The sequence below is a fragment of the Ischnura elegans genome, chromosome 4 (genome assembly GCF_921293095.1).
Source record: "Ischnura elegans chromosome 4, ioIscEleg1.1, whole genome shotgun sequence".
Lineage (NCBI taxonomy): Eukaryota > Metazoa > Arthropoda > Insecta > Odonata > Coenagrionidae > Ischnura > Ischnura elegans.
Window position 1 is genome coordinate 5,292,383 of NC_060249.1, and position 13,482 is coordinate 5,305,864.

The 13,482-nt window shown below is 38.7% G+C and overlaps 1 protein-coding gene across 1 annotated transcript in view; it reads right to left on the bottom strand.

Annotated features, from left to right (window-relative positions):
* The window catches only part of LOC124157013 (tetratricopeptide repeat protein 7B), a 168,509-nt gene that overhangs the window by 126,828 nt on the left and 28,199 nt on the right, over positions 1-13,482 (bottom strand). The window contains exon 8 of the mRNA XM_046531478.1: positions 5,078-5,262. Coding sequence (XP_046387434.1) covers positions 5,078-5,262 — 185 coding nt within the window. The remainder of the gene's footprint in view (positions 1-5,077; positions 5,263-13,482) is intronic.

Genomic DNA, 13,482 nt, shown 5'->3' on the forward strand with positions numbered 1-13,482 from the left:
CTTTTTCACTCCTTTGGAGGGATTTGAGGAAAAGCCGACACTCATCTTCAAATGGTGGTTTAGCATGTCCGGTCTTTCAGAAAAGCGCCCGCAATCAGGGTCACGATTTTTTCCCAGACGACTGAATATACTTCTCTTCGATCTTGGCACACCTTTCCTTCTGATTGAAGTTGAAAGCGCCTTTTCACTTTTCCTCTGAAGTGACTTTTTGCAGTGGTACCCTGGACTTACGTCGCATACATTTTTATAAAGTGTGCGCAATGGGTTGCCAGAGTTAAAACTCACAACTGCTCCGTCACGTCTTCCCTTGTATGAACGGGAGAGGGCATAATTGACTCTTTTTCCACCAATGAATTTTGCTATAACAGCGTTGTAGTGTTCTACTGGATTATTATCCACGTCATAAATAAGGCTTCGACTATGACGACTTATGTTTTTTACAATACACATCAATTTTTCATACACCCCACTTCTTTTCAATTCTGGAATGTAGTTTTTTTGATCACTTTTGTTTTTACCATCGCAAAAATACCCGATTTCTTTGCATTTCTCATGCTCTCCAAAAATGTGGCTCGCACTATTCAGGATATCCCTCTCGAGTTGTTGAGCTTTTTTAGGCAAGGGTATATCCTGAGATTTTCGGAACTAGACAGCTTTTGTCAATGCAGTTCTAAAGCGCAAAACATTTTCTGCTATAAATTTCCTCTCAACTCTGTCACAGATCACAATTTTTCATCACTTCGCCCCTTTTTTGGCGTTGTTTGGCAGTCCGCATCTGAATGATTTCAAGCACTGTTGCACGAATGCGGTGGCAGACACTGAAGACCAAATCGTTCCTTATGTTCCCCATGCACACCGGCCACGGAGCGGAAAATTTCCCCTCCCATCCCTCTAGGACCTCTTTCAAGGTCTTTGCAAGTCTAGACTCAGGATATAGCGTATGATAGCAATCCGTTCTATTTCTGACAGAGCGCTCGGGGCGAGAGAAGTGAGAACTAAGATGACTGCGGCCGCTGTCGTTGATGCCCGTTTTGGGACTGAAATCCCTCAAAACTCTCGTTTTTCATTCCTTAATTACGCACTTATCTGAAAAGCATTGGCCACGAGAGTTGGTGTGTTAACCATAAACATCTGACTAAAAGGTGATGCGTAAGCATAAACGTCATTAATGGATTCAATATTCCACAGAGATTCCCGAAAATTCCCATTATTTCCAATACCGCCTTGCATAGTTGTATAATTTAGAAAAAAATAAAAATAAGATATCGACTTAGCTACATACTTTTCCTTGAATATATCGAAAACCGCATGCCTGTACAAGCAAAATCAACGGTATAAGAACGGAACGTGTAGAAGCATGTAATATAGGGGTGTACTGCGTCCTCTTAATGGTCTCTAGTTGTCTCGGTACGATTTGCGGAGGTAGTTAGGCCGTCTCGGGGCTGTCTTGTTGGTACGATATATGGAGGTTTTACGAGATAAAGAGGTTCACTATATAGAGGTTTGCCTATAAATTTACATGTAAATCTGATGGGACCAGAGGGTTGGTACGAAGTATGGAGGTTTACGATGTAAAGAGGTTCACTATATAGAGGTTTTACTGTATTAATGAAAACCTTGGGATTCCCATATAAACCATATTTCCTCCTCAATTGCCTCTGGATGCTACCTAATTAAACGAATGATTCAATTAACCGATATTCCAACTTCCATGACAATTTATTATGCTCATATTCACAGTATTCTGAGGTATGGCAATTAGCTTGGGGTCTCTCCCCTAAAGCCCTCCGTGTTTTTAAATTACAAAAATGGGCTGTTAGGATCATCTGCAAAGCCAGGAAAAGAGATAGCTGTCGTAATTTATTTAAAAAACTTCAAATTCTTCCTCTTTCTTGCGTATACATCTTTTGTGCCGTAATGTTAATAAGAGATAGCAAATCCCAGCTGACACTTATTAAAAATCTCGACATTCATGATTACGGTACGAGAAGCCGAGATAATTTTGCGGTGATACATCACAATCTCTCAATATTTAATACTGGCCCTGTCACTATGAGTTGGAGGATCCACAATAAACTACCAACTGCTCTGAAAGATGAGAAAGTACCAAGCAAGTTTAGAACCAAATTGAAGCAGTACCTTTTAGGTAATATTTTCTATTCTGTTGATGAATATCTAAATTCCTGAATGCATACATTTGTGTGTGTGTCCTTTTTTGAGTGTGCTTTTCTTGCCAATTGTGAATCTCTTGTGTTTGTAAATGTTTGCAATGTGTATTTATTTTTTTTTATTTTATTTATATTCTTGAAGGGTCCTATAAATGTATTACATATCTCATGGTACCAATAAATATATTATTATTATTATTCCCTTCCCTGGCATAACTGGGCCTAACAAAAGAAGAACATTAATGGTGCCACGCAGAGCGTACTCAAGGCGGTAAATCACATGCAATTCATATTGTATCTTAAGCTTGGGCCTCAGCAAAGTCTATTACACCAGTTCACTCCAGGATGAAACTTTTCATTGATCTTGAAGGGGGATCCCCAGAAACAGAAGCCAGTACAGCCTGAGATAAGGGAATACAGTGGAACCTCAATTTATCGTTTTTCAGGGGGATGGATGAAAAAAACGATGAATGCGGGAAAACAATGAATGCGGGAATGTTTGTCCGGGTTGCCTTTGTCCCAGGAAACGCTGGATTTTTGCGAATTATGATATTCATTAATGGATTCAAACAAGATTTTAGCTGATTACAGGAATAATTATTCCTTTATCGAAACACTTAGGTCATATTGTTGATTAGGATTATATCTCTTTCAAATATCCTGAAGGAACACGCCGCCTTGCTAAAAAATGTTTCACTCCACTCGGAATTTTCACTGCTATTATGCATTTCTGTCCGATGTAAAAATTCTTATCCATCAAATGCCATTTCAAGTACACGTATTTACGAGAGAAATGTGCGTGTTATGCCTCAAACAACCGATTTTGCCGTTGCAGTGATTGATTATGAGATGGATCAAGTAGGCCAAAAATAGCTTATTAATTGAAATGTTCCTTTCTTGCAATTAAATTTTTAATATGATTGAGGCAATGTGGCGTTAATCGTCAGCGGCACGTCCAACTGATCCTCGGCTTCATCCCACTTCTTGTTTTCACCAGGGATCTCGCTCTACCCCTGCCCCTGCCGTCATGTACTAGCGGACATACCGAGGCGTGCTGTAATATTCACGCATTTCTAGCCCAGATTCTTTTCTTCGTCTTCAATTATTTTCAGTCTATCTTTTAAAGTTCTCACTCGTGTCTTCGAAAGGGCCATGGTCCGAAGACGAATAAGAATAAAACTAATAAAAATGAAACCGGACTCCATAGAACCCACACGGAAAACACTCGCCGGTTTTAAGTCAATCCACCCTGGAAAGTACGGAACCACTCGTACGAGGTGAAGTTCGGCACTAATGCTATCGCGTACAGTTTAAGCAGAGCTTACTGCAGAGGGTGAAGCATGACCATAAGACTGCGCAAATTTTTTATCCTACAGAGAAGGCAACTTACCCACTCATTTCTAACAGTAAGTCGCGTAGCTCTAGATGAGCAGATGAATTCAGATTGCTAGTAGGGAGAAACAAAATATCCTGAGAAGACATCGCTTTGTTAGCACCTCAGACAAGTGAGACTTGTAGCATAACTTGTAAATTGTAACCAGACGCCCTGTTTTCGAAAAAAATCCACATCAACTGCCGTGAAGCTCACTATCAGCTGCGAGGATATCGATATTCGCTAGAAATCACCATCGTATTATTCCAACTATTTCCTTGCTTAAAATGGTTAAATAACTTTAGAAATACATCGTGTTTGGTATCATTCTTTTTTAAATTACGTGCACATCACTAATATCTCAAAATCTAATAAAAATATAATGCCAATTGCCGAAATTCATTTTTACACACCTTTCGGGCTAATCGGTGATTCATGCAGCAGTTGACCTCCGGAGGTAGGGATCTTTGAAGCGAGTCAGCTAAAAAAAAGTCAGCGGTCGAGAAAGGGGGAAGCGTGAAAAAGGTTTTTTTTGTTCTCAAGTAACTTGATATTTTCTTTCGAAGCTAAGGTCTTCGTAATACGATCCCTGCTCGAGCTGGGACCTTTTTTTTATTTCGGAGAAGAAGAAAGCTTCAGACGGGGAGAGGCGAGTGCTGAATGGAGGGGGATACCGGATCTTGGGAAATGCGATAATGTAACTATCCCACGGCACTCAGCTTCTCCCTATCGTATTTCAATCTCCTGGGGAAGATTCAAACTTTGTGTCTGTCGTTATTAGCCATAAACAACACGTTGTAAACACTTCGTCTTATTTTTGTCAAACGATGGATGAGGGAAAATTATACGACGGGACCGCGATCTTCGAACGATCAATGCGGGAAAACGATACTTCGGGGAACGATAAATGCGGGAAAAAATTACATTGTCTTTATGGAACTTAATTTGGGACCAGGAGCGGCGAACGATGAATGCGGGAAAACGATGAATGCGGGAAAACGATGAATGCGGGAACGATAAATCGGGGTTCCACTGTACATAATTGAAAACCATGAAAGAAATTGAAAATGTAGATGCAGAGAATTGCTTCATACAGACAAAAATGAGCCAGGCTTACAAAATACGATGGATGAGGATATTGTTAGGAAAGCAAACAGTGAAGGTCAAATGAGAGAATTGCTCTGATGGGCCTCATTCATTCCACATAGAAAAACAAATTCCCCTTATTTACACTACTATTGAATGAATGAATGTTTAGAGGGCAGCTATTCAAAGCACTCTAAGGCTTTCAGAGCATTGAAAGATCCTCCTCTCACCTTCATTTCTAACCCTTCTCAGAAGAAGTTGCCCATCGAGTTCACCCACTCCCACCCCTTTCACAAAAGAGTCCTTTCCTCTCACGTCCATTCCCAAGTAAAGTCTAGTCTAGTTTAGGGGGGCTGGGAGGTGTTTCCCCCAAGATTTCTCCCCGGGACAAGCAAACACATTTTTCCTGTTATGAATGACATTTTTGCTGAGTGACAATGAAGGACTTGACCTTATTAGCAGCAGCAGAATGATCTCCTCATTCTCGCTTCGTGGCACAAATTGGTTGAGGCCCATGTACTTCCTCGGCTTCCAGGGGCTCTCGCTGCCACCGCCACCACGCACGCCACGCACACGCTGCATACTGCCACCCGATGAAGGCACAAAGCTAGGCACAGCATACACGTTGCCACTCACCTGAAAAGCACCATTAAATGTGGTCATGTTACATTACATGAAGTGAATGTGACTTAACTACCAACTGATCATTCGATAGAAAAACTGAGGGAGTACGTTGCTTCTTTACTGACAGTTTATCAACAAACTTATGCTGTTTTATGCATACATGGAGCCCCTAGCGTAGATTTTCATGATTTTCTGTGTTTTGAGCAATATTCTTACCTTTAGGTTTTAACCCTCAACCACCTAGAATATATTTTTGTCAAACTACCACCAATCATGGGTCTGTCAGACCTCAGAGTAAAATAATTTAATTTTATTAAATTTACTTAAAAGTTTGCTTATTAATTAATAGCCAGTTTAGGAGCATATTAAACTGTGTATTAAAAATAAAGGAACCTTAACATGGACTTTATTTTTTGTTTAATCTCTAATAACTGTGAATAACTCTTATTTTAAGCTTACATGCACACATCTTTGAAAAATGAGAATTAAAAAAAATGATCTTGTTGTATAGAAATTTTGTTGTAACCTTTTTAAAATATTCAATCAAAAATGAACTTTAAAAAATAAATTTTAAATAAAATAAAAAATCAACAAAATTGCCAACTCTCAACTTAAAGAGATTTTCATGGCATTGAAAACACAGCTTTTTTGAATATTCGAGGCATATTTATGCTTTGTATATGAAACACATCGCATTATATTTTGCGGCTCTTACTCTATGTGCAACTTGAACAATTTTTGTGGACCGCTAACTTTTCGTCTGCATTACTGCTTCTTCAGCCTGCTGATAGAGTGGTCGTGTCTCTATGGAGAATTCTTAGTATACCCATTCCGTATATCACGTTACAATTTCATACTACTTTCACGACGTTCCATGTGCAGTCTCGTCGACTGTTCAGCCGTGTTTCTTCAAATACTTGGACCTGCTCTCAACCTTTTGTCCTTTCTATATTTTGCTGTAATGCACTTCATCGTAAATACTTTGATACGGATGACCGACGAAAGCGAATCTTACTGAAATAACTCTTCCTCCTCTGTCTGCATTGAATGAGTGATTAAGGTTATTTTATCTTCCGATGGAAACTCTTTGTCTTGACTTTAATTTGAGGAAACAATACAGTGAGATCATGAGCTCTGTTTATGTCTCACAAAAGTTCTCTCTTCACATTCAGAATCGGGCGCACAACTCTATTCCAAAACATGATATCTAGCCCAATATCATACGCCACATTGCTAAATTTGTCGTGTGGTAGGTTTTCGTCTTCTGACAGATTTCTTCTCCAACCAATTCGCGATAGAGTCATCATTTAGAGCCCATTTTCACTAAAACAATAAAAAATAAATAATTCAAGAAAAATGGCATAACCACCTAGCATGGGACTCTCAGACCCGAGGTAGTGGCTCTTTACTGACCCGTGATTAATGCGTGCACGCCCGACCACGGCTAATGGTTGCTCGACACTGAGGAAAGAGGAAAAGGTACAAGCACGAACTAGTCAATAAAAAACTGGGGAGCCAAAATATTTGCAATTATTTAATCGTTGAGGTCTGTGAGACACATGCTAGGTGGTAAGGGTTAATCTAAACACAAAACCTATATCCTTTTGATACATGCTTATTTGAGTTTTAATAAAAAAAAGGGTTAAAGAAATGTGGATAGAGTTCCAATCTTTGGGGATCTAAATATCAATTTCTTAACCGACTCCTTCCTGAAGTGTGCTTCCTTAAACTTGCTCACTTCATTTGGTCTCTAACTTATCAACACAGAACATCCTACAACAACTACAGCACAATCTCGTTCATAAGAACAACGTAACTACGAAGCCCTCGTTATTACGAAGCAAATCGTTGGTCTCAACGAAAAGGCCTATCCAATCTATAGTAAAAGAAACCTTATGACAAAATTTTAATCATTACAAAATTACGAACCTGAAGTCCTGGTCCCAGCAGTTACAAAATGAACTTTATTACAATGTTCCTCGGATAAGCAACGGCATTTAGGTGGATATACACCATGCTAAGTTTTAATAATTTTGCCGCGTTTAAGTTTTCCTCGCGTACTGGGCCCAAGAGCGTCAATTACGGTTCTTTCTTCAGAATGCGCACATTATATAACAAGCTTCATTCCTGTGGAGTCATGGTTACCCACTCATGACCACTTGTAAATTGGTCGTAAAGGTAGTCCTCATCCTACGCACATTCAATTTATGAACTTTCAGTGATTTCAGCATTCAAAAATTTCAAATTTGGTGCCTTTGACACGGTGTGGCGTGGAGGAACTTGCACTTTGGGTATAATCTTAAAAATGTATCATTGAATCTAGTGTGATGTTAGGAACTGTTCAGATTTTTCCCGTACTTCTTTACTGGGAAGAACAATTTTTTTCAGCTCCGGCTGCGTCACATGTCCAGCCAGGGCCGGACTGGGACCTCTAAAAGGGCGCTGCCTTCAGCTTAAGAAAGGGCGCAATCAGAGGGTAGGGCTATGGGATATTGTTTTGAAATTCAAAAAGTAAAATTTGAAAAAAAAAATGGTATTTTTTCACAACAATGGTTTCAAAAAAGCTATTTAACTATTGCAACGTGTATCTGATAGAAGGTAAACTAATTTAACAAGCAAATACTCCAAATGACCATGTGTAATTGGCTTCCACTTTAGATGGATATTTTCTAAATATTGTATATTTAATATTTTCAAGGATATTTATTATTAATGTTACAAATTACACTACTGCCACTATTAACGATGTCTGAATAATGGAAAGATAAAACTTGTGAGTAAGATTAAGGTCATAAATGGGTTTTATTTATGTATACATTTGTGCAATCCAAATCATACATCAAACAAGAGACGTATTCAACTGTTTTATGAAATAAAATTAATACAAAATACAACTTATCTTTGTAGAAATACAAAACAGCCTCTGAAAACTGAGGTTATAACTAATTATAATGAAGGCCACTTTTTTGGAGTCCACTTATATTATCAGAAGGGAAGTAGGCGCTTCATTTCCTTGCTTTGGAAACAGAGTTCATCTATAATTTTTTCATTGCTTATCTTTGAGACTAATTCTTGTTCCGACTGCATCAAGAGGAGAGCTTCTAAATTCTCATTGCTCATGGATGAACGAATTCTCGATTTTATGAGCTTCGGCTTTGAAAATGCACGTTCGCAGCTCACTTGGGTCATCCGTATTGTTAAAAGGAACTTGTAAGCCTTATGGAGTTGCGGATACATTAATGAGTACATGTTGTACTGATAAAGTATCTTGTATGCTCATTTAACACAGGCATTTGTTGTTGCTTTTACACCAAATCGTTTCTTCATCTTTATCTTCTGATTTAGAACTTAAACTCACGTCAATGTCACTGGAGTCCTTCTGAAAGTGATCGTGTAAATTCATATTAAAGCTTGGTCATTGCTCAATAAATGATTCCAGTTCTTCCTGAAGCTTGCCTTTGTCAATGTTGGGGATCACAGAGCATATTTTTTCCAATGCATGTTCTGGTATTCCATTTGTTCTTAACTCAGAGAATCTTACAGGATCAAAGCATGAAAGATCTTGATAAACTCGATTTTGATCTGAAAACCTTGCTTCCATACTGGCGTTAATTTGGTCACCAACTTCATAAAACACATTAACTTCAAAACTCTCTTCACTGCTGAATGGAGTTTCTACGACCTCATCACTTGTTTCATCTGGAATTTTTTTCCGTTTCTTCTGTCTTCTGATTGGCAATTCACTCTCTATGCTGATGTTGTTGGAATATTGATTCAGAATTGGATTTTCTTCGATTTTATTAATCAGACTTTTTGACATGAACTCGACAAAGTTTTTTGCAGCATGGAAAATGCCTGAACACTCTTCTCTTACTTTCTAACTGTCTTGAGCTGATGAAATCAAATTCCAAGCCTGTGCATAATCTAATTTTTTTGTTAGAAGAGAGTCTGACAAATGCATTGTTGATTTGAAAATAATCAAGAACATCATTGCAGTTAGGATTGTTTCCAATGACAAAAACTTTTGAAGAAGACCGTTTGCTTCATTTATTGTTTTGGAACTTAATTATTGGGCATTTGCCACGAAAGAAAGAGAAATGATCAACTCTATGTACACATTTTTATGTAGTTTTCCTTCATCTTCCGCCAATTTCATCCAGTTATGGAAATAGCCAAAGATCTTGGAAGTGGCGTCACTCTTTGATCTCCAATTAGTTGCGCCAATAGCACCCAACCTTTAACTTGCATGTTGCTCCAAATAAATATCTAGTCTCTTGTGAGATTCGCTTACAAACACTTGAGTTTGCTGCAGTAAACCAAAAAACGAAACCGAAGCCGTCACAACTTGTGATGTGTCTACCATAACCAAGTTTAGGGAATGGGAATAACGCCATGTATGAATGTGGTGTGGGATCTGCTCTTGCAGCCTGGCTGAAACGCCCTTATATTGGCCACTCATGTTTGCAGCTCCATCAAATGAGTTGGCAATACAGTTGTTGATATCAAGTCCTGCTTCCCTTATCACTTCGGTAAATATCTTGAATAAACTTTCTCCTACTGACGACGACTGCACGCTCTGTAAGCCAATTATTCTTTCTTCTACTTCTGTCCCCAACACGTATCGTAAAACAATGACACATTGGTCGAAACCAGAGACATCTGTAGTTGAGTCCATTAAAACAGAGTACGACATAGCTTGCTTTACTTCATCAGCGATAATTGATTTGATAAAACATTTTATAATGTTCATTATTTTATTAACGGCGGTTTTACTCAGATATGTCACCTGGCTTTCCCTTCCTCTGGCTTTAGAACCATCATCGTCTGCTGATTTTAACGCAGCTTTACTCATTTGAATGTTTTTTTCACATGATTTTCTAAGTTTCTGTCATAATTGCAGAGAAGAAGGATTGTATCTAAAAAATATATCTCTTTATCGTTTGGGGCCATGTCGTCTGATCATAGGTCTGCATCAGCCCCCTACAACTCCCTATCCCAGCCCATTGGAATCCATGTTCCTTTTTTGAAGCCAGTTCCTGCGTTCTCCGCTTTGGTTTGGGGGTGGCGCCACCTGTAGAAAAGCCCAAGCTTAAGAGCCCTGAGCATATGCTTCAGCCTGAATTCCTCTTGAGAGCACATATGTTTAAGACTCTTACTTGAAAATTGAGCGAGCTACTGAGGTTATTTACCGCTGTAGTATGATTCGTTAGTTCTATTGAACATAAAAATCGTTTTTATTTAGTAAAAATTCCGATTATTAATCTCTTTCGGAGGGATGCCGTGGTCGTATGTTGTGCCGAATTGTTCCACCGGCTACGGCAGTTCGAAGACGGAATATTGTATATTTGAAGTGCCGTCGAACGCCAGAACAGGGGAAAAAGATGGATAAAATATGTTCGTTTATCAGAGTGCTGTCCTGGTTTTCAATAATTTACATAATTTCCAACTGCTCTCTACAGTCTAATTCACGACGGTCGTTCTACTGGATATTTTAATTGGTGTTTTTATTAAATTGATGATGTAACGCTGGTATAGAATTGTCTTCGTTTTCATTTCTGATAATATTCAGGTCATTTTTTTCTGTCTTCATTGACTTTTAAACCGACTTTTTTCTCCTCTTTTGATAAAGTATCCCTCTATATTCCTCCCGTTCTGTCTTTTGGCCATACTCTTGTGATAATTTTTATTAAAAAAGCATCATGGCATCTTTACCAACAGCTTTGCCGCTTTTGAAACAGAAATCTGTAATACGGATATTATTTCATCTTTGTTGGCTCAGAGCGTGGGTAACTATCATCCATGGGTTATCCCCCCCCCCCCCCCCCCAAGAAGCAAAAATCACAGAAGTCTTTAAGCAAAATCAGTACTGAATTGAAAGGACAGTTTTCGACAAATTTTCTTTAAACCCACGAATAATGATATGTAATAGTATAAGATATGTAACTAAAATAAAACTATTTTTCAAGGAAATAATCTAGAAGGATTAATCTCGCATCTATTAATCAAGGAATTAATAACTAATAAAGCACTGTTATAATTTTATTAAAATTTTGGTTTCATTCACCTTTTACGTGCTAAAATGTCACAAGTTGGCTTGCCCCCCTCCCTCGCTAGACCATGGCTTGCCCCCCCTAGTTATGATCCTGGGTACGCCCACGTATCATCCGTTAAACATTTTTATCCTCTCTTTTTTATTTTCTTCTCTATCTATACTTTATTCACAGTTTAAGAGCTCAGTTGAGTTTTCTTTCCAAGTTTTCAAAACTTGGGCTGGTTCACTGATAACAATTTCATACTTGTCCTTCACCCCTACTGTGTAAAAGCCTTCTTAAAAGGATCTTTTCTTTAAATGTATCTTTAATTGTCTTGGGTACAGTCTTGCTCTGCCATTGTAACTGCATTGTATTTTCTTTTCTTTGCTCCTAGGATTTTGTTTGCTTTCCTATTGACTAGATGGATGATATCTTTTGATTCCTTGCTGTGATTTTTATACTAGGACTTTCCTTTTGCCTCATTCCTTTTAAATGAGTCTGGGTTGTATCACCTCTTAAAATTTTCACATTTTTCCACCTCCTTACCACTATTCCTAAGGCCCGATTTAGTAATTGACCATAGCTTCTTATTGACAATCGATTTGGGCTAATAATTTGCAACTAGATGGTAATATTAACTGAATTCATGGCAAGGGATTGTCCAAGATCAAAACTAGGGGGTGGTGGCAATCTATGATCGTTCAAGATGCACCAGTAGCGGATACAGATGTATACGCTACTGGTGCATTTTGGGAAGAGAGAAAACCAATCTTACGCGCCCCCCCTTGAGTTTTCATCACAGAAAACACAAAGGGGGGGGCACAAAAGATATCTTGTCGAGTTGCCTTTACTTTTATCGAAATAAAAAATAATGAAGTCACATGCAAAGATTCAGAAATTTTTAATTAAAATTATTATACATATATTCAAGACAATGCCATGTCATGATGTAAAAAAGCTTAGAATTGTGGTTTTGCCCCCCATCTATATCCACCACTGAGATGCACGGATAGAGTGAATGAAACCAATATTTTAAGAAAATTATAATGGCGGTTCATTAGTTTTTAAAATCATTTTCATGCAGATAGCATGTAAATAAATCATTTTTATTTTATTGGCATGTCTTACTCTAATATCATTTGTCGTATGTTAATAGAAAATTTGTTCAAAACTTTCGTTTCAATTCAGTCCTGATTTTCCTTAAAAAATTTGCTATTTTTGTTCCTGGGGGGAGGGGGGCTGCTGCTCCCCTCTGGATACGCCCATGATTCATAGTTGCTTATTTCCTTGATTAAAATTTTGAGAAGTGCCTGTACCTGGTATAATTTTATTTGTTAACGGAGCAATTGTCCCATTTCGACCACAATTAAAGATGGTACGTTTTCCTTTCTTTTCTTAATTTATTTTGACTCCTAATTCACCACAGTGCTGAAGCGAATATAATAATTTCGTTCCCGGTTTTATCACCCTAACAGCTATCCCTTTACTCCACCTACTTAAATAATTGCATTCCTTAAGATACACCTTAACTCGAGCATTTGATTTGGATGTTATTTGAATTAAAAATAACGCATTACATGGACGCTATTCACATTATATTCCGCATCTATTGTCGACAAAATCCAATGCTGAGCCAAGCAACGTAATGCTCCCGATGGGCTCTTCGACTACTGGCTGGCGCCTCTACTGGCCACAGCCCTGAACTGGCTTCAAAATAGGAACATGCCTAAAGCCCTAGTTCCGGGGGGCTGGTCTGCATTCAGCGCCGCCACAGCTGTCAACGTTGTCTCGCAAAGCGCAAGCGCAAGGCGAACCTTTAACCAAAGCGCAAGCGCGTTTGCGCGTCATTGCATTAATAGCATGTCGCTGTCGTCTTGTTAGCTACAGTATAATTTGTATAAGTTGTTTTTGTATACCAGTGTTGGGTTTTGAATTGACTGGAGCACCTTTTAGAAAATACGTATCTGCGCCTTGCGGGCGCAGGAACGTATTTTTCTAAGGGCGCACCGGCCCACGGGCCGATGGGCCGGCAGGCCAGTCCGGGCCTGTGTCCAGCAAGATCAGTTCATCACGCTCGTGAGTTAGCGCACTCTTGTGATGCAGTGTTGCATTCAGCAGGATAACCGCACTCCTCGTTGCCTGGCATACAGTCCAAAATAAGTCTGAATCACCAAAACAAGCCCTTTCTTCAAATCACCAA